A 19,874-nucleotide genomic window follows, 5' to 3' on the forward strand; every position below is an offset into this window, starting at 1 on the left:
ATTACACAATGGAATATTATTCAGTCATAAAAAAGAAAGAAATCCTGCTGTTTGTGACAACATGGATGGACCTTGAGGGCATTATGCTAAGTGAAATTAGTCAGAGAAAGACAAATATTGTATGATCTCACTTATATGTGGAATCTGAAAACAAACAAACAAACTCATAGAAACAAAGACCAGATAGGTGATTACCAGAGGCGGATGGTGGAGGAAATGGGTGAAGATGGTCAAAATAAACAAACTTCCAGTTAATAAGATAAATATGTTGTGAGGTTGTAATGCACAGCATGGTGACTATAGTTAACAACACTGTATTGTATTATTATTATTATTTTTTTGCGGTACGCGGGCCTCTCATTGTTGTGGCCTCTCCCGTTGCGGAGCACAGGCTCCGCACGCGCAGGCTCGGCAGCCATGGCTCACGGGCCCAGCTGCTCCGCGGCACGTGGGATCTTCCCGGACCGGGGCACGAACCTGCGTCCCCTGCATCGGCAGGCGGACTCTCAACCACTGCGCCACCAGGGAAGCCCTGTATTGTATATTTGAAAGTTGCTAAGATAATAAATCTTAAAAGTTCTCATCACAAGGAAAAAAACTAACTCTGTGAGGTGATGGATGTTAACTAAACTTATTGTGGTGATCATTTCATAATATATACATATATCAAATCATTATATTGTATACCTTAAACTTATACAACGTTCTATGTCAATTATATCTTAATAAAACTGGAAAAATAAACAAATAAAATAGATCTGAGTGTTAAAATAAGGTAGAGCTGGCAATTTGGATTATCCTGATCCAAACCATAGGCAGATTTGCCCCTAGAAAATGTGCTGTGACTTACAGCAAATAAAATATCCAAACAAAAAGCATTAAGGTTCAGTGTGGAAGGAAAACCCCTGAACATGTATACAAAGACAAAAAAAGCAATTGGGGAAAACTCTATTTCTTTTTATGAAACACAAAAAAATCTGCCACTGATCACTCTGAATCCCAGTTTGGAACAGTTTGCTATATACACCTAGTTTATAAAACTGTAGGTATACCATGGGTCAGTGCATAACTTGTAAAATCCAAATTGTGAAAGCCTGTACACACGGGTGGAAGTTCTGACACAATATTCTAAGTGCTTCAGCTCACGCTAACTTTATTCATCCTCAAGGCAAGGCGACTCTTTGAGGGTGGATGCTATTATCCCTACTTCATAGCTGGGGAAACTGAGGTGGAGAGAGATTCAATGACTTGTTTAAGGTCATCTGGCCAGTGTGGAGCAGAGATGGGATTTGAAGTGACTTGGGTTCCACAGACCATGTGCTAACCATTCTGACAAATGGCCTTCATTAAAGAGTTGCAGGGAACATGTGAAACTGTTGATATAGCAATGTAACGCAACCACAGAAGAATAAAGAGATGTTTTAAAGTTTCTACATTGCCTAAAAGCAGCAAATATGATATCCTCTGCTGTTGGTGACGACAAAGTCAATAGAACAGGGAACCTGAAAGCAAAAATGATTAAACTAGGTCCCAGGAAATGGAAAATATATCAGGCATGACATGAGTTCCTCAGACCTTTGCATGGGTGACCCATAGTTTAAAATTATTTACAAGCTCCTCTACCAAAGGTGGAATATAGAACAAAAAAATTTCTTTTGAAAAGTGTATTGGTAAAATACAGGAATTCAAAAGCTGTCAACTGAGCAAATGCTTCTTCTATTCATTGCTTTCACTGCCTTTTAACTTAAAATTTTCAGTTTGTAAAATTTCTTCTGTGATTATTGTATCATTTTCTTAGGTATTCCATTGTTTTTTGCGGAGCACAGGCTCCGGACGCGCAGGCCTAGCGGCCATGGCTCACGGGCTTAGTTGCTCCGCGGCATGTGGGATCTTCCCGGACCAGGGCACGAACCCGTGTCTCCTGCATCGGCAGGCGGATTCTCAACCACTGCGCCACCAGGGAAGCCCCCATTGTTTGTTTTTTAATGAGGCTTTTTGGGAACATGACACAATTTTGTCATAACTGTATTTGTAGAACCCTTTGGTTTTTTTATACACACACACACACACACACACCCATGCCATCTAATGGTCAGCACACCTTTATCATCAAGCTATCTCTCTCCCTTTGGTTCCAGACAAGTGTCTTTTTGTTCCAGAATTTTTTTCATTAGAACTATGTACCTCCCTCCTCAGGTCTTTACTTCATAATTTTTAGATGTCTTGATTCTTTCATTCCTTTGACCCTATAGACTGACCTTGTCCTCAGCAGATCCTGAAGGACCTCTAAACCTCCTTTTTCTAAGACACTTCTTATGTCAGCCTTAACTATTTACCACGGAAATGACAACTAATTCACAAACCTTGATTGTTACAGTTAATCAGGAAGCGCTGCCAATCTTCAAAGAGGTTATTATTAAAAGCCTGGGTTTGACTCAACTTCAAGTATGTTTGACCTCGTAGCCAGAGATAGGTGGAAGGCAGGAGTGTGGGTCATCTGTGATGGGCACTTGGAACACTCCAGAACAAGTCTCTCATCCTTGTTTTTATCCCCTCCTTCTCCCACACAAGTAGTACTCAAGTCGGTAGCACTATATTTAAATTTAACATTATGTAAAATTTCAATTTGAGCATAATCGGTATTTGGGATCAAGGAGCTAACTCTGGCTATTCAAATGTCATCAACTAAACATATCTTTGGGAGGAAGCAAGAATTACTCTTGGAAGCAAGGGGTGATATTCAGTATAGTTAACAGTTGGTATGACATGAGCACACCCAATCAGAAGAAGCCCTTGTAGTGCCGGGCAGGGCTTAAGGGCTCAAACCTTTTAGCTGCTGAATTGTGGGGAAGTTGGCGGGTCCTAGGAAAGTGGCCAGGGTGGGGCCAGTTGAACTTGGGGAGCTCAGGGCATAGCTTTTAGCTACCAGTTCAGAAGTATTTCAGCAACCATTACAGCCCCATCAGTGTGGCTCCTGCTGAGTACCAGCCTGCAGTGAGGTTCGTCATGCTCTAACTATAATAGCTGGGACCTGTCGCTATGGAATAGTATGTGTTTTAACATGAAGAAGATAGGCTAACTTGCATGAAAAATCATATTGCAGATGTTCCTTACCTTACTAGATTATAGTCTCCAATGGTTTCTCAACCTTATCAAGGTTATCACGTACTGGTTAAAACAGTGTGATCTTCAAGATTGTCTACTGAACTTGAACTCACTGTACCCCACTTTGGACTATATTTGACTGGAGGTATCGATTGGGAGAGAAGTGGGACATACCCCACTCCTGGCAGCTGTTACACCTGTGGACGCTAGATGATGTTCAGGTGGCTTTTCGGTGTGGTACAGGCCGCTCCCTTGGTGTAAATACCCCTTGAGATGAGATGGCACATGACCCCTACCCCCCATCACCACATGCATACTCAGAGCTCCAGCTCTTCCCTGGGACTGCACTCCACTTCTCTTTCTGTGTCAGATTTCAAGGCAGGCTCCCCAAGGCTTTCCAGGAGCCTTTGGGCTAGCATTTTGGGCAGACTGCTGAAGACCATGGACCCCTTTTCAGAACAAGGTTTTTATTATTATTTTAAAAATCTTTTGGCCATGCTGCGCACCATGAGGGATCTTAGTTCCCCCGACCAGGGGACCTGAGTCCCCTGCATTGGAAGGACGGAGTCTTAACCACTGGACCGCCAGGGAAGGCCCAGAACAAGGTTTTTAAACGCATAAAATAAATAAAATACATGGGATTACAAAGGAAACCAATTATATTGAAATACAGTTAACACAATATTTTTTAAAAATTGTTATAGCACTATTATATACATTTTAATTGACATATTACATAACAAGATCTAGCTGAGGGTCTATCTGATAACTACTGTAATTTAAGATATTTGCAGCAACTGTGATGTGATGTAAAAAACCTATGGGTTCTACTGGAGACTAAGTCATGGATTCTTACTGCCACCGTGGTGTGCTGCCTACCTTCATAGTGGAAGGAAATGCTAAATGTCAGTTAAAGGATTAGTGAAAATAAAAATGTAATTTATTTATTTATTTTGCCATCCAGATTCACAGTAACCTGAATTCTCTCTCCCAGGGTTAACAACCCCTGCAGGATAAAGTTACCCCAGGGGTCAACACCTCACTGGAGGCCCCACCCCTTGTGCTGGAGGCTGGAGCCTTTAGGCCACCCACACCGAACTCAGAGCTGTCTCTCGGCAGGGAAGTACTCCTCCCAACTAGTTCTGGGAATTTGGGGGCAGGAAAGGAGGGCTCCTGAGCTCGTGGGTGCCACTTTAAATATCCCATCCTTCACTGTTGAGGACCTTCTCAGTCTGAGAACACCTGGAAACCAAGTTTGAAGTTGCCTACACCAGTGTGACTTCTCCCACAAACTCTCTTTTCCACCTGGACGCAGATACGTGGATGCTCTGGGGCAAGGCTGAGCTTCAGTTTTCTCATCTGCAAAAAGAAAACACCCACCTCATAGGATTGTTAGGAGCCTCAAATGAGATAATAGCTGCGCGTTGTCAATTGCACAGCCCTACTTGTGCTGTTATCCTTTTCGACGGTTAGGTCTTTGAGGGCCGAGGACTATCTATGCAACTCCATTCCCCAAGTACCTGGCCCGCGTTAATCGCTCCATAAACACTTGTGGAATGAATGAAGGAAGCCTGCATTTGCACGTGGGCCTCGGTCGGCGAGCGCCCAGGGCTCCAGGCCATTAGGGCCAGCGCATCACCAACACTTGTCTTTACTAACAGGTAGTAAACGCCTTTCCGGCTCTGCGCCGAATGGCAACCACAATTCAAGTGTTTCTCTCCAGGAGGACACCCGAGCTGGGGCTGCCCGGCCCGCAGGTCGCCTCCAGGTCTCCCCGCCGCGGCTTCCGGGCCAGGTGCGGGCCGGCAGGGAGGGGCAGCGCCGCGCCGCGCCGCACCGCACCGCAGCCGGGCCGGCCGGGAAGGTGCCGGCGGCGGGCGTGCGAGGAGGGGCCAGGGGGTGGGGAGGGCCGGGGCGGGGCCGGCGTCCTCGTCACTTGATAAAACGCCTGCGAGTCTCCAGAGAACAACGGGCTCATTCAGTGGTCGAGAGCTGCCCGCGAGGGGGAGCGGCCGGGCGGAGAGCGCGACTCGTCCCGGGGGTGGGGCCGGGCGAGGCGGCGAGAGGAGACCGAGGTGGCCGCGGCGGCCCCGGCGCGGCAGCCTCGAGCCCAGCCCGGAGCGCAGGGCGGCCGCGCAGCTTCCCGCTCCCCTCCCGGTGCGCCGGCCCATGGCGGCCGCGGGGCGGCTGTGGCTGCTCTACCTGTCGGCGGGGCTCCTGCCGCGGCTCGGCGCCGCCTTCAACTTGGACACCCGCGAGGACAATGTGATCGTGAAAACCGGGGACTCCGGGAGCCTCTTCGGCTTCTCGCTGGCCATGCACTGGCAGCTGCAGCCCGAGGACAAGCGGCTGTGAGTTCCCCGATTCTGCCCACCCCATCGGGGCGCCGGCCCGCGCGCGAACCGGGGCGAGGGTGCGCCGCGTTCCCGCCGGCTGGCACTGCCCCGCCCGGGACTCCGCCGGCCCCCGGGGGGAGCGGGGCCCGACGCCCCCCGCGCTCGCCTCCGGCCCCGCCCGGCGCCGCGCCTCCCCCATTCAGCCTCGGAAGGAGGAGAACCCGGGGGCCGACCCCTGCGGACCGCGCTCCCGGTGCCAGGCGGGGCTGTCCTCGGCCCCGGGAGAGTTTACTTTTTTTTTTTTTAAACAAAGTGCTTTCCGGCGGTCCTTCCCTCTGGGCGTGTTTGCTGGGAACCCGGCAGGTGGCACGCTTTGCTGAGCTTCACGTGTGTGCTAGGCGGGGGTGACGTGGGGTGAGGGTCGCTGTACGCTGCGGTGAGGTGACTGGGAGGGTCGTTCAGGGAGATCCAGGCCTTTCCCTAACTCACAGAGAGCACCGCAGCCCCCCGCAGACTCGCGCGCCCCGCAGAAGTTGGAAAGCCACCTTTCATCACGTCCTGCGAGGCTTTCCCCGAAGGGCGGGTGCTCCAGTAGGAGAGACTTTTACATGCCTTACCCCTTTTCAAAAAGATGGAACTAACCACGCACCTGTTCGCAGGCTAGATCAGCTGAGAAAACAAGACCCTCTTAGTGGTGTGGCTGACCCGTCGCCCAAGCCCCAAAGCGTCCGGCGCCACCCGAGACCCTCTGGGCCCCTGCACTGGGCAGGCCCTGCCGAGGGGTGAAAGCAAAATGTCCGATCTGGGCTGGTGCTTTGCAAACAAGGTTTGGAAGTGACAGCCCCGCACCATAGCAGAGCGGTGCTCTTCCCTGGAGAAAGTGGAGACCGGTACTGTTAGCGTCTCCTTTTCTTTGGAGACAGTGTTTGGTTCCCACATGATCAAACTCTTTAGGCTGGAGAGGGTATTTGGGAGCTTAGTCGCCGTAATCGCTGTGGGCTACATTCTTGATCTGTGCTACCGAAAAATAAAACTTACAAAAGGTCCCCCCTCCCCCCAGGCCTTTAGTTGAACTGAGGACCTTCCAGGATCAACAGAGCGAAGAAAGCAAAGTGCAGCTACAGGAAAGAGGACTTTGTGTTTATGAGAGGGGAATGGGATTTTAGGGCTGGAGGAAGCCTCTTGATTTCAGCAATTGAGAACTTTGGAATTGGTGAATGTTGCGGGTCCCTGAATCTTAAAGTCAGATTTTTCTGGTAACACCTGCTAGTGAAGCAAAGAAATTAGTTGGGGATGGTCTGCAGGCCTGGCCAGCTGCTTATACTCTGCTTTCTCTCAGTAGAAATAATTGTTATGCTGTAAATTTGAAATGGAAGGTGGTTTCTGGTAACTCAGTGAATGGATGACATTTAGTGTCTCTGAGTACTTGAGCGTGTAGATGTGCATCTACCCATATGGAGAATGAAGTTGTTAGTGCAGAAATGATCGTGGGCCCGGAGAGGGAATACATTCTCCTTAGCATTCTCTGCGCCAGATGCCTACTGAAGCTGGTGGTTTCCTTGAAATACTTGTCTCATGCTTGCTAAAACTTGTTCTCTCTGGTGGGCTTCTCTATTAGAGCTGCTGCAAGTAAGTAAGAAGAAGCCTGTGTTTGGGGTCTGATGCCTTCTAGAAATGCTCTTTTTAGGGACTGAAGGAGAGGAGTGGCCCACTCTAAGGGGGCTGCATCCTTCCTTAGAGCTCAGAGTGTGGCAATAATCACACTCTAGGGGGCTGTGGTTTATGTCAAATGCTGCCCCCACCTGTGTCCCCCCCACCCCAGTTGCTTCTTTTGGTAAAGTATTCCAGCAGCATTGGCCCGACCAGGAGAGCCAGCACACACAGGCCATATCCACATCAGTTGTAACCTTTGTCAGTAAAGGATGTGTGTGTAAATAACAGCCGGTGAGGCTGAGACTTCACAACTTCTGGGCCAGCTTCCTAAACTCTGTACTTGATGGAAAAGCTCAGTGGGAGTATTTCAGGGAACTGGTGAGAGAGACCTGAGCTCAAAATTCCTTCTCCGCGTTTAGCAGCTGTTACTTTGAGCCTTAGTGTCTTTATCTGTAAAACGGAGATATTACTGCTTAATAGGGTTGTTGTGAGGATTAAGAGATAACGTGCAAAGTGCCTGATTCCTGCCTGGCATGGGTATTTGCTGACTAAATGATGATGCATTCAGAAGCAGTAACTGAATACCTACTGTGCGCCCTGCTACTCCACAGGTGTTAAACATCCTGTGATTCTCTCTCTGCCAAAGAGTAAAGTCGAAGGTTATTGTAGGTTGGGTAATTTAAGCTTAGTCACATTTATGAAACCCATTTTCAAAGCAATTTAACTTTAATCCATCTTAGACTTATAGCAAAAGTTAATTTCTTGAACAGGGGACTTTATTGAGGCAGGAGAAGTAAAATATCAAAGATGTGTGGGCATAGCAGATGAATGCAGCATTAGGGGAACGAACCATAGATTTTTGTGGGTTAAACTTTCCACGATGCCATTTGAATATTTAATAACATCTTAAATTCTACTTAACATTTTATAACAATAATATTGTATCTGAGAGCCTTAAAACATGCTGGCTGTTTCTAAAACTTTGGGGACTGTAAAACTGAAATAGAGACTGTAAAACTCTCCTCGGCTGTGTATTAAAGAAGTTTCAGACTCCAAAAGGTTATTAGATGGTTGGCTGAGTTACTGAGGTCTGACGACCTTGGAATCTTCCATTTCTCTTAGGTAGTTAAGGTTGAGTCACCCTGCCTAGGTAGAAAGTAGGAGGTGGCGTCTGTGGGTATGTCCATCCTGTGAATCATCCCTCTTAGCTCTTCTGGGAAGAGATGGATCTGTGTATGACTGCAGGGCAGAATCTGGAAGGAAGAGATAAGTGATATCCTCAGGGAGCAATCCTGGGTCTAATCCAATTGCCATTTTCTTATTTTGGGGAACTTTCTGATCACTGCTGTCTTCCTAAGGCTCTCCAGGCCCACTGTCGCTTCTGTTCTGACTCTTTAACGTTTGCTCTTGGTTTTTCTCAGACTTGTGATGCTCCTGCTCTTAAAATCGTGTTTACTGGGCTTCCCTGGTGGCGCAGTGGTTGAGAGTCCGCCTGACGATGCAGGGGACACGGGTTCGTGCCCCGGTCCGGGAAGATCCCACATGCCGCGGAGCGGCTGGGCCCGTGAGCCACGGCCTCTGAGCCTGTGCGTCCGGAGCCCCTGCTCCACAACGGGAGAGGCCACAACGGTGAGAGGCCCGCGTGCCACAAAAAAAAAAAAAAAAAAATCGTGTTTATTGAACTAGAGATCATCTAGTCCAACTAGCTCCCTTTATAGATGAAGAAACTGAAGCTGAAAGTTAGGAAATGTCTGAAGTCTCATGAGTGCTTGAGCAGAATCTTAACAAAATCTGGATTTGAACTTGGTATTTCTGACTCATGCTCATTCCACCTCTAAAAGGAAAAGTCAGAAGCGTCCTTCAGACCTGGAGAAATTGGCCAGCATCTGAATTTTGGAAATGTGCTATGTGAGGTGGATTTATTAAATTGCTCCCCATGTGGGTCAGGCTGTCTATTTAAATATCTGTGCCTGGACTCTCTTCCTTTTGACCCTTATTCCAACTGGCCTTGGATCAGCTTCCGGGTCCTTCTTGGCCTGTCACTCCTTCCCCTTCTGAAAAAGCCCAGTGAGGGGTGACTGGAGCCAGCCCAGGATCAGAACTGTGTCCAGGATGTGTACTTAAGTACCTGCTTCCTTGCATTCATTCAGAGTGCCACGTGGCCCAGGGCCATCGTCCAGGGACTGTGTCGGTCACCTTGAGTCCTCAGAGTCGAGAAGAGCCAAAATGGGCAGGGAGACTTGGAGGAGATCTTTAGGACTCTGCAAGAAAGCAGAAATGGACAAGTTTAATTTGAACACAGGCTGGTGTGAGCCCATCCAAGTAATGACTTAGGGTCAAAAAAGAAAAGTATTTTTGTGGTATGAATAATATGTCGGGAAAGTCAGGTAAAAAGCTCATGTAATAAAGTTTTACACTGTTGTAAAGAAGCAGGTACTGTGTTCTTAGTTAATTCTCTGTTTTAGCATAACAATAATATCAAGATTTAATTTAAGTTTTGTAACCAAATAGTACTGGAACTATGGTGCCTGGTTCCCCTAAGAACCTTGACTTAACATATTGCTATGGACAGAGTGGCAGCTGAATTATCTGGCACTTTCAAGATAGACAGTGGAGACATAATAGAAAATACCATCCTTTGCTTAAGTGACAGGGTCAGTTTTACCTGGAACCCTGGTTGGTTCCCAGTCAGCCCACCTTGAAGAACATAATCATGTTGTAAGAACCAGTTTAAATTTCTCCATGAAAGCCTCTTGAGCCCAACCCATACTACAGCACTTCTTCTTCCTTTGAATGTCCGTATCCCTTCATATCATGTTCTGACGGTTTTGTGTTTAACGGTTATCTGCCATTTTCAGAGGATGATCTAATCTCCCCCAGCTGGATTATAGGTTGTGTGAGGGCAGGGGTCTCAACGTTCATTTCTTTGCCTGATAGCACGTAGCATATGCCTTGCAAGTACAATGGAGTCATATCATACACTCAATTTAACTTGTGAAATCAATTTTTCCAGCTCAGGGTAGAGAGGGAGAAATCCCTTTATTTAGCCTTCTGTCCTTCCCTGCTCACCATAGGCATTGGTCTCTGCTGCTCCCCCAGGGAAAGAGAAGCTATGGTGGTAACGCAAAGACTCCACAAGACCTTAATTCTTGGTTTTTGAGTTTTCAAGGGCCCAGGTCCCAGCTAAGAGATTTTCATGAGTGATTTTTTTTTCATGGGTGATTTTTAATTACACTTGACTTTTGCCTTAAAGGCAGACTTTAGAACTTAACCCCAGAAGTACAGGCTGACCTGCACTGCAGCGCGTACTCAGGATCTGCTGGTTGTTAAAACAAGACTAGATAGAGAAGGATGGCCGTAGCTAAGATCCTGGAAGCTACTTGACAAGGGTGTGGAGGGCAGATGAAAGTAAGAATGTGAGGGCACTTGTGAATTGATGGCTGAAGCTTTACTTATTCATGGTTAGTGAGGGAATCTTGGAAACATGTAACTCTTAAGAGCAATGGTGAGGAAGCTGCTGACACCCTCCAGTGAGAGCTGTAGAATGGTGAACTGAGTGGATCACGTGTCTGAGCCGAGGGCTAATGGCCTTTTGGGAGGGTGGTCAGGGTTGAGCCCTGCAGTAAAGGGCCCTGAGAGCTTTACTGCTCATCTTACCCTTGTGTTTTGGGGTACAAGTTTAGAATCAAATAACTATATTTGTAAGGAACCTTAGGGGTTCTCAAATCTGGCTGGTCGTCAAGGTAACTTGGGGAATCTCTTTATAAAATATATAATTCTAGACTCAGTTCAGATCTGTTGTACTAGTTTCCATAGATGTGATCTAAGAATCTGTTCATAAAGTTTTCTAACATTGAGCTAGATGAGCTTTCCTTTTTCACACAGAAGGCAAAAATAGTGTAGTGGATAAGAGCAGACTCTAGAGCTAGAGTCTAGAGCTAGATGGGATCAAATCCTGCTCTGCCATTTGCAGTGTGTAGGATACCTATAATTCTGCTCTGCATTCCAGCGTGTAGGGGTTTTCCACATAACACCGCCAAGCCATTCTCAGATACTAGTCAACTCAATTCTGACACTCTGTACCTGAAGATGGCATCAGATGCCACAGATGAAGGGTTCAGTCCTGTAGGACTGCCTCTCCCCCACTTCAGATGCCCATGTCAAGTCCAGGTTGTCACCTGTGCTGACGGACTGGCTATAAATTGGAGGTTCCCATGACCCCCTTCTTGGGTTTGATTAATTTGTTAGAGTGGCTCTCAGAACTCAGAGAAACATTTTATCTACTAGATTACCAGATTATTATAAGAAGATATAACTCAAGAACAGCCAGGTGGAAGAGATGCATAAGGCAAGGTATGGGGAAAGTAGAGTTTCCGTGCTCTCTCCTAGCATGCCCCTCTCCCCAAATCTCCAGGTGGTCACCAACCCCGAAGTTCTCCAGACTCCATCCTTTTGGGTTTTTAATGGAGGCTTCGATACATAGGCACAGTTGATTAAATCATTAGCCATTGCTGATTGAACTCAACCTCCAGCCCTTCTCCCCTCCCTGGAGGTCGGGAAGGTGGGACTGAAAGTTCCAACCCTCTAATCAAGTGCCTGGTTCTCCTGGCAACCAGCCCCTCTCCCAGGTGCAGTCCCATCTCATTAACATAACAAAAGACACCTTTGTCCCTCTCTTCACTTAGGAAATTCCAAGGGTTTTAGGAGCTCTGCCAGGAACAGTGGAAAGAAAACCAAATATATTATTATTATAAATCACAATACGTCATCTCTGTGGGTCTCTTTCCTCAGCTGTAAAGTGAGGATAATTGCACCTTAGACTAGTCCTGACTCAGGGTAAGCACTTTGTGTGTGTGTTAGATAAATGTGGAAACCAGGGCTGTGAGAGATGAAGTGGCCATGACACGTTGGGCAAGTTGGTTCTCAGTCCACATCTTCCATGCTTCCTGGCCTGTGCAGTGTGTGCTTTCTCCTTTGGGGTTTGATTTTGATAATGTTCAAGTGTCCATCCTCCTTTCGCATCCATTCTACAGTTACATGTTTGGAAAATACACCTCAGAAGAACCACGCCTTGTGGCCTTTTGGTAGCTGCCACGCGGTAGGTAAACACCAGCAGGGATTTCAGTAAGCAGAGGAGATGAATGGGCAGACTGGTGTGTGTATGATGAGGTTCTGGACGGCAGGGACCTCGGGCATAGGGTACCCACGGAGGGTGGATTGTGCAGTTACAGGGTGGAGTGATTCATACTGTGTGGTTTCCAGATCTTCTCAGACCTCTGTGACTTTGAAAGTCTCAGCTCCCCCCTACCCCCCTGGTAGGCTGGGTAATGTGCACTCCACCCAGGGCAGGGCTGATGACGATTTATTTTTCCTAGTCCTTTGTTTGGCATTAATGTATGGTAGGAAGGAGCTTGTGCAAAGCTGGATCTGATTTGTTGATGATGCAGCTTGCCTAAGGTTGAAAGATGCACGGACAAAGTGTGAAAGTCATGTTCTAGCAGATTTTAGTTTGTTTGTTAAACTGGCGTTTAGAGTTGCACACAGAGATCTCTTGGAACTAAATTGAGGCTAATTGTTAATTAGTTGTGAGCTGGGACAGGTCAATTGGCTCTTCACCAGTGTTGGTCCTTATTAGCCTAGTAACAGGGTAGAATGATCACCATCTAAACCACTGCTGTCTGACTTTTCCGTTTCGATAAACAGGGCAAGACAATTCTAAATCAGTTCACCTGATCCGTGGTTGGTGTGTTTGCAGAATGACACCTTCATAGGCCACAGTGTAGCAGCCCACCTTCCCCACACGGCCACAGTACTGGATTCCAGTGTTGGATACTGCTGTCACTTCATCTAATCCCAAATTGGCAAAAAGACTTTAGAAAACTTCAAGTCTCAAAAACCAATTAAATGGTAAAGATGACTGTTCCAAATTAGGGGGAATGGAGAAAGTGCCACAAAAGAAAGTACAGTGATATGGAGCCCTGCTTGTCCGCTCACATGTTTATTTGCCAACCAGCTGGATATGTTTTACATGTCATACAATCAGAAGATTACTTTTTTTGAAAAGCCATTTCAGGTATAAGAAAAACCTTTTAGAGAAATTGGCTATATAAGCCTGGGAGTATAGAAATAAAAATAAACTTTGGTGTACTATGCAAGGGGCACATTGGTTAGTGATATGAAGAGTAAACAAAGCACAGGGGAATGCCTATTTACCTGTGGTCTCTGCTTGCTTTGCTCGGTGATATCAATGTTGCTACAGTTTCTTCATTTTGAAAAGGACATTCATTTGTACTGAAGTTATTTTAATCGTGTGTGTGTGAGAGTGAGTGAGAGAGAGAGAGAGAGAGACACACACACACATGATAATAAATTGTTTCAGACCCAGAGTAGAGTAGAATGTCACTGAACTGTAGGTCTCCTGAGCCAATTAACCTTTTGTCTTTGCAGAATCAGAGTCCTTGTCTTCAGGGTTTACTGCCATTGATCAGGTGGTCAGTCTTCTGTGGTCCTGATAAAGCAACATGATATGAAGTTAACTAGAGGATCCCATTAGAGTGAGCCATAGTGTAGGTGTGGAATGGTAGCTCCTTGGTGTGAATGGCCCATTCCTCAGCACTGGGAGTTTGAAGTTCTGTACTCCCCCTCTTTGCTGAGGAGAGTAAAATAAATCTTTCCTGGGTCCCCTTCCCACTGATACGTCCTGTCAGGTGATGGCCTGACCCCCCTCCTGGCAGTGTAGTTTTCATCTGTCCCTTGAGAACAAAGGTATTTTGAAGCAGTGAAATGGAAACGTTTAGAATTCTACAAGGCTCTGGAGAGATTGGAGATAGGTAGGAAAAGATATTTAAAATACCTGGAGTGAATGTGAGGTTGTTGAAAAACTATTGATTGGGTGTATGGAATTCACCTTTGCTGGGACACAAATAAACCTAAGAGTTTTTAAAGAAGAAAAAGCTTAAAGAGGTTTAGATGTACTCAAGTGGATATGCAGACGTGATCCTAGGAAAATGGCTTTGCCACTGAGGCCTCATGGCTGCTAGTGAGAGTAGGCCCACGGGCCGACTTAGCACAATACTCAGAAAAAGTTGAGATCTGGCTTTCAGATCTGGGTGATGAAGAGTCTGCACGAACCCACAAGTGCAAAAAGAGATGGCTCTGGACTCTGTTGGGCCTTCTAGAGGATCAAGGATAGGGTCCTGGAGAGACCCACTGAATTAGATGGTTCAGACCTCAAGGGAAGACTTTGGGGGCCAGCTGGAGAAGTGTTTTAATGCACAGCACGTGGTAGACTTCACATTCCATATCAGACCAGCCAGTTTAGAAAGAAAAGTACTTTCTAAGCCGTGTATTCAGAAAGGGCCCGCGGCTGCTACAGAGCTGAACTGAGAAAGGGTGTGGGAGTGTGGAGAAGCATCCTGGGGGCCCTCAGAGGATGATCCCCTCAGCTTAGCCACACCACCAACCAGAAGCCAACAGAGAAGGCTTTTCACTACATAGGATAAGAAATTGGTGTTTTGTAAGCTCGTTTATTTCTATGTATGTGCATGTATGTTGTATATTTCAACCTAAAAGATATAGGGATTTTCATCCTTACTTGAACATGAGGACCAAGTAAAAACTTGGAGGGGAGTGTGCTCTGGACTAGCTAGAAAAACCATAACCAGCTTCTTCTTTTTCCCATATAAAAGTTGCTAATAAATGCTCAGGCACCGTTCTAGGGCTAGAGATACAGCAGCAAACAAAATAGATAAAATTCCTACTTAGGTTCTGATGGAAGAGACAAAATAAATAGGGGTATTATGTTAGAAGGTAAGAGTGATACAGGGGAAAATGAAGTGGAGAGAGGGACCAAAGAGTGGGAGGGGGGGGTAGGGAGTGATTGGCCATCGGGCAGCCAGGGAAGACTTCACTGAGAAGGTGCAAGCCATGTCAATATTGGGGGGGGGGAATAGTGGGTGAGAACAGCAAGTGCAAAGGCCCTGAGGCAGAAGCATGCCTAGCATGTTCAGGAGCAGCAAGGAAGCCTATAGCCTCCTTGGAGCCAAATTGTGTAGAGGCTTATAGGTCTTTGAAAGACTGGTTTTTACTCTCGAATGAGATGGGGAGCCATTGGAGGATTCTGAGAAGAGTATGACATATTCTGACTTAGATTTTAAATGGATTTCTCTAGCTGCTACATTATTGAGAATAGACTCAAGTGTATAGATGCAGTGATCTTAACGAGGAGGGTCCTTTTAACAATAGGTAAGAGATGATAGTGGATAGTAGCAGTGACGATATGAGAAGTGGTTGGATTCTGGATATATTTTGAAAGTACAGTCAACAGGATTTCCTATGGACTAGATATAAGAGAGAGAAAAGCTGGAAGAGAAAACCGTTGTCATATGATGGTTTAGGGTGGACTATAAAAGAAATGGATTTGGGGTGAAGAGCAGGAGTTTAATTGTGGAGATCCTAGGCTTGAGATGTCTAGACATCAAGTGGAGTTGTTGAGAAGGCAGTCGACTATGAGTCTGAAGTTTAGGTGGAAAGGTTTGGATTGGAGATACAAATAGTGGAGCCGCGGGCTTCTAGGTTGTATTTAGAATGGTGGGCTGAGTGAATGAGTTCACCAAGGAAGTGAAGATAGAGACTAAGGGCACAGTTGCAAGGCACTCCCACGTAGAGGTTAGGGAGATGGGGGGGGACCAGCACCAGGCACGAAGAGGGATGGCCAGTAAGATGGGGAGGTAGGTGATGTGCCATCCTGGAAGCCACATGACGCAGGTGTTTCAGAGTGGAAGTGATCAGTCAGTCATGTCAGATGACACTGAGAATTGATCCCTGGCCTAGCAATACGGAGGCCATTGGTGACCTTATCAGAACCCTTGTGGAGTGGGAGCAAAGCCTGGTTGGAGTGGGTTGGTGAGAGACTCGAAAAGGAATGGGAGGCAAAGAATAGGGACTCTGAGTTTTGCTGAACAGGGGAGTAGAGCAAGAGCTGGAGGGGAAACTGGGGTCAAGAGGGAATCTTTTTGTTTTTTTTTTAAGAGGGGAGGAAGTGACGGTGAGCTGGTCTACTGATGAGGAGAATTCAGGAGAAAGGGAAAAGTGAATGCAGGATTGGGGAGAATGGCTGCTGTGATATCTGTGAGTAGGTGAGAGGGGTACACCAGTGGAGAAGTTAGCCTGGTTACTGGAGCACAGGTAGCTCATCACACCACAGAATAAAGGGGCCCGGATGCAGGTCGGTGGGTAGTGATCTTGCTGGGAGACTGTGAGGTGTTTCCGGTTGCTGTTAATTGCTCAGTGAATAGTAATCGTTCATTAACCCGAATTTACTCAATACCTGCATAGAAGTTTGTCTTGTAGGAGTAAGAACTCCATTCTAGAGGCGAAGGAGTGTGGGGTTTGAATCCCAGCTGCTTCACATTCTGTTGACTTGACCTTGGGCGTGTTGCTGTGCTCATCCGTAAAATGGAGGCACTAATGATAACTACCCCATAGAGTTGTGAAGATGGAACGTAGTGAGTGTGAAGCCCCTAAAATCGTGCCCATCACGTCCAGTAACACTAGCCTTTCCTGTTGTGGCTGCCTTAGTGGAAAATAGTACTCTAATCGCCTCACATGGGGGGAGTTTTGTAGCTCTCTTATCTTTACTGTCTGGCAGACAGCGGAGGTTACCCTTTGGGGGTCAGGTCAAAGGTGAAGTTGCCCCCAGAGTCTGGGGGGAGGTTCACAGATAGATGGGAACTATAGCATTGTCTTGAAGAGAGGAAGGGGAAATACGGGACTTGGAGGAAGGAAGAGAAGATGGAAAACAAGGCAAAAACCCTTTAAGGATTTCCAATTTCTTATGCTATATATGAGCTACAGAGAAGCACAGCTTCTTCTTCTGTTAAATTCTTACAAGGCTCACTTTATGTGTTGGGTGGACGTTTCCCGTGTAGGAGTATCTGCAGCTCTGGAAACTGGTTTTGTCTCAGGCAGCACAGCATCCGTGTGTCCTGCAGGCTGGGTGGACATGGTAGGGGTGGGGCATTGGCAGGTGGGTGGGTACCATGCTGGGTGAGAGTGCGCGGGCAACACGCAGGGGTGCCGAGGCCCGGCTTCCTGTCCCCTGGCCCGATTGATTGTCTTGGTGATCATGGTCAACGTATGCGGCATTTCACTGCGTGCATTGAACAAAAATGACATATGGCCTTGTTTTGAGTTGTCAGGGAGGTAGAAAACGAGACTACATGGCACTGTGACTTCTAAAATACTGGGAGTTTTCAGTCTCTTCTTTCAAGATAAGTGTTATTGGCTAAAGAGGTAGCTTGAGGTAAATCTGAATCCAAAAGGATGTAGAATATCTCTGCAGTTACGCAAGTGTGGCTCATCAGGACCTTACCACCCTCACCCTGGGGTGTACCACAGATTCATTTGGGAACGTCTTTTCGGAGGTGGCATGGTGGTGAGTTATTAAAAAAAAAAAAAAGTTATCTCAGTATAGTGCAGAATGAAATATGAGTAAGTTTTAAATATAAAACACAAGGCTTTAAAGACAGTTCAAGCTTTTGGCGGTCATCTTGGGCTTTGCCCCCATACTTGTTCATCTCCCCTGTCAGTCAGGGCTTCCGAGAAAATGGTTGAACCGCTGACCGGCGCAACCCTTTCTCTGCAGAAGGGTGACTGACACCCAGGAACGTCGAGCAACAGCTAGGTAGTAGTGGCGTGAGCCCTGGAACCCAGCTGCCCCATGCCCAGTCCACCAGGTGCTATGCCATACACATCTGCATCTTGGTAGGCGATTCCTGTAATTGAACCTGTACCCTGTGGTCTTGTTTTTAATAGAACAGTATCTTACATTTTAAAATGTCTTTCCCCCATAATGGCCTGGTATAGCGATAGCAAATTCACAGCCACTGTTGCCCTTTCCCCCCTGCCAACTGGGGGCACTCCAAATGACCGTAGCACTTCTCCCAGCTGAGTCTCAGAATTCTCCAGCTCAGCATTAGTTAGCCACTGCTGATGTATTTATAGGTGCTTGCACGTAAGACAGCATCTGTTTGCCCTCTTGGCTTGGCCAAATCTCCTGCATCATATGGAAGGCACTCTCTAAATGTCTCCCTGATGGACATTACTCCGGCTGGTTTGTGAGCTTCTTAAGAGCAAGGCTGATGGCTTGTCCATTTTTGGTTCCAATCTGATAGACAGAAATGGGTACCCAAAAGGCATTTGTTAAGCCCTTTGAGTTAACTTCCCAAATACACTGAAGTCTTGTAGAAAATACGTAGTGGGATGACCATTTCTTTAGAATGATCCTTTATGCCCTGATATTATTAGTATTACTACTTTAAAAAAAACCTGGTGAAATACACATAAGATTTATCATCTTAACCATTTTAAAGTATACAGTTCAGTAGTGTTAAACATCCACATGGTTGTGAACACCCCTGTACTCCTTAAACTTCTTCTGGAGTGCCCCGAAATCAGGATGGCCCTATTATGAGGCCATAAAATATTGATAAACCAAACTTAAATACCTAAACATAGAATGTGCTAAATCATATCATCTGATGTGATATTCTAACATAGATTAGTGGCAATGGAATTAAAATTTTAACAAATTTATGATGTTAAAAATTCCATCTCCTCGGGTTTCCCTGGTGGCACAGTGGTTAAGAATCCTCCTGCTAATGCAGGGGACACGGGTTTGAGCCCTGGCCCGGGGAGGGATATCCCCATATCCCATGCCGCGGAGCCACTAAGCCCGTGCACCACAACTACTGAGCCTGCACTCTAGAGCCCGCGAACCACAGCTGCTGAAGCCCGCACGCCTGGAGGCCTGTCCTCTACAAGAGAAGCCACCGCAATGAGAAGCCCGCACACCTCAACGAAGAGTAGCCCCCGCTCACCGCAACTAGAGAAAGCCCGTGCGCAGGCTGGGTTGGACAGTGTCCACAGCATCCAAGCCAAAGGCATTTATTGAACCCTGCAGCTATTTGTCAAAGGTACTTACAGCTCTTAAACCCTGCGTATCGAGATGCTCCTGAACTGGGCACATTCATTCCCTTCTAAAAGGAAGATGTGAGGGGTGAGCATTTTGTGTTGTTTCTCCATTGCTGAGATGTTCCCCTGAATGTTGTCAGTTTCGTGGACTTCTGTAGCCAAGTGACAGTTCCCCTTTCTGATGTCATTGCATTTTATTCTGCACCTCAGTTGACTGTGGTGGAAAGCTTGTCCACCCTCTCAGCTGGTTGGATTTCCTCTCCTCACTCTGTGTGTGTGTGTGTGTGTGTGTGTGTGTGTGTGTATAAAAATATGTTTTTGGAAGAGTAGAAAGGAGTAGCTTTATTGGTTTGCCAGGCAAAGGGGGACACAGCGGGCTCCAGCCTTGAAAAACTATGTGTCCTTCCTCAGTATATTTCAGCCTCTGGCCATTACAATACATTTGCTCTTGATTGTAATGCCCAGATGGCCGGCCAGCACAGTGCCTGGTACACAGTAGGTACGGGTTTATGTGCCTCTTTATTGGTGTGTCATCACACCTCTGGAATGGGCTGTGAAACTCAGTCTCTAACTGTTGCCTGCCTGCAGCTGCCTACAGAAAGCACGTGTGAGCTTGTCCTATGCAGTTATGAGGTTTGCCTTTTCGTGATTTCTGCGCACTGATTTTTGTGTGTGTGTGTGTGGTATGCGGGCCTCTCACTGTTGTGGCCACTTCTGTTGCAGAGCACAGGCTCCGGACGCTCAGGCTCAGCGGCCATGGCTCACAGGCCCAGCCGCTCTGCAGCGTGTGAGATCCTCCCAGACCGG

At 46.8% G+C, this 19,874-nt stretch overlaps 1 protein-coding gene across 2 annotated transcripts in view; it reads left to right on the plus strand.

Annotated features, from left to right (window-relative positions):
• The first annotated feature begins 5,068 nt into the window (after nucleotides 1-5,068).
• The window catches only part of ITGA6 (integrin subunit alpha 6), a 77,446-nt gene continuing 62,640 nt past the window's right edge, over nucleotides 5,069-19,874 (plus strand). Inside the window, exon 1 of one of the 2 annotated variants that reach the window (XM_059055417.2) lies at nucleotides 5,069-5,456. In XM_059055417.2, coding sequence (XP_058911400.1) covers nucleotides 5,275-5,456 — 182 coding nt within the window. In that variant the 5' untranslated portion in view covers nucleotides 5,069-5,274. The remainder of the gene's footprint in view (nucleotides 5,457-19,874) is intronic. The other variant, XM_059055415.2, reaches the window with a different exon arrangement.

The sequence above is a fragment of the Kogia breviceps genome, chromosome 2 (genome assembly GCF_026419965.1).
Source record: "Kogia breviceps isolate mKogBre1 chromosome 2, mKogBre1 haplotype 1, whole genome shotgun sequence".
In the NCBI taxonomy this organism is placed as follows: Eukaryota; Metazoa; Chordata; class Mammalia; order Artiodactyla; family Physeteridae; genus Kogia; species Kogia breviceps.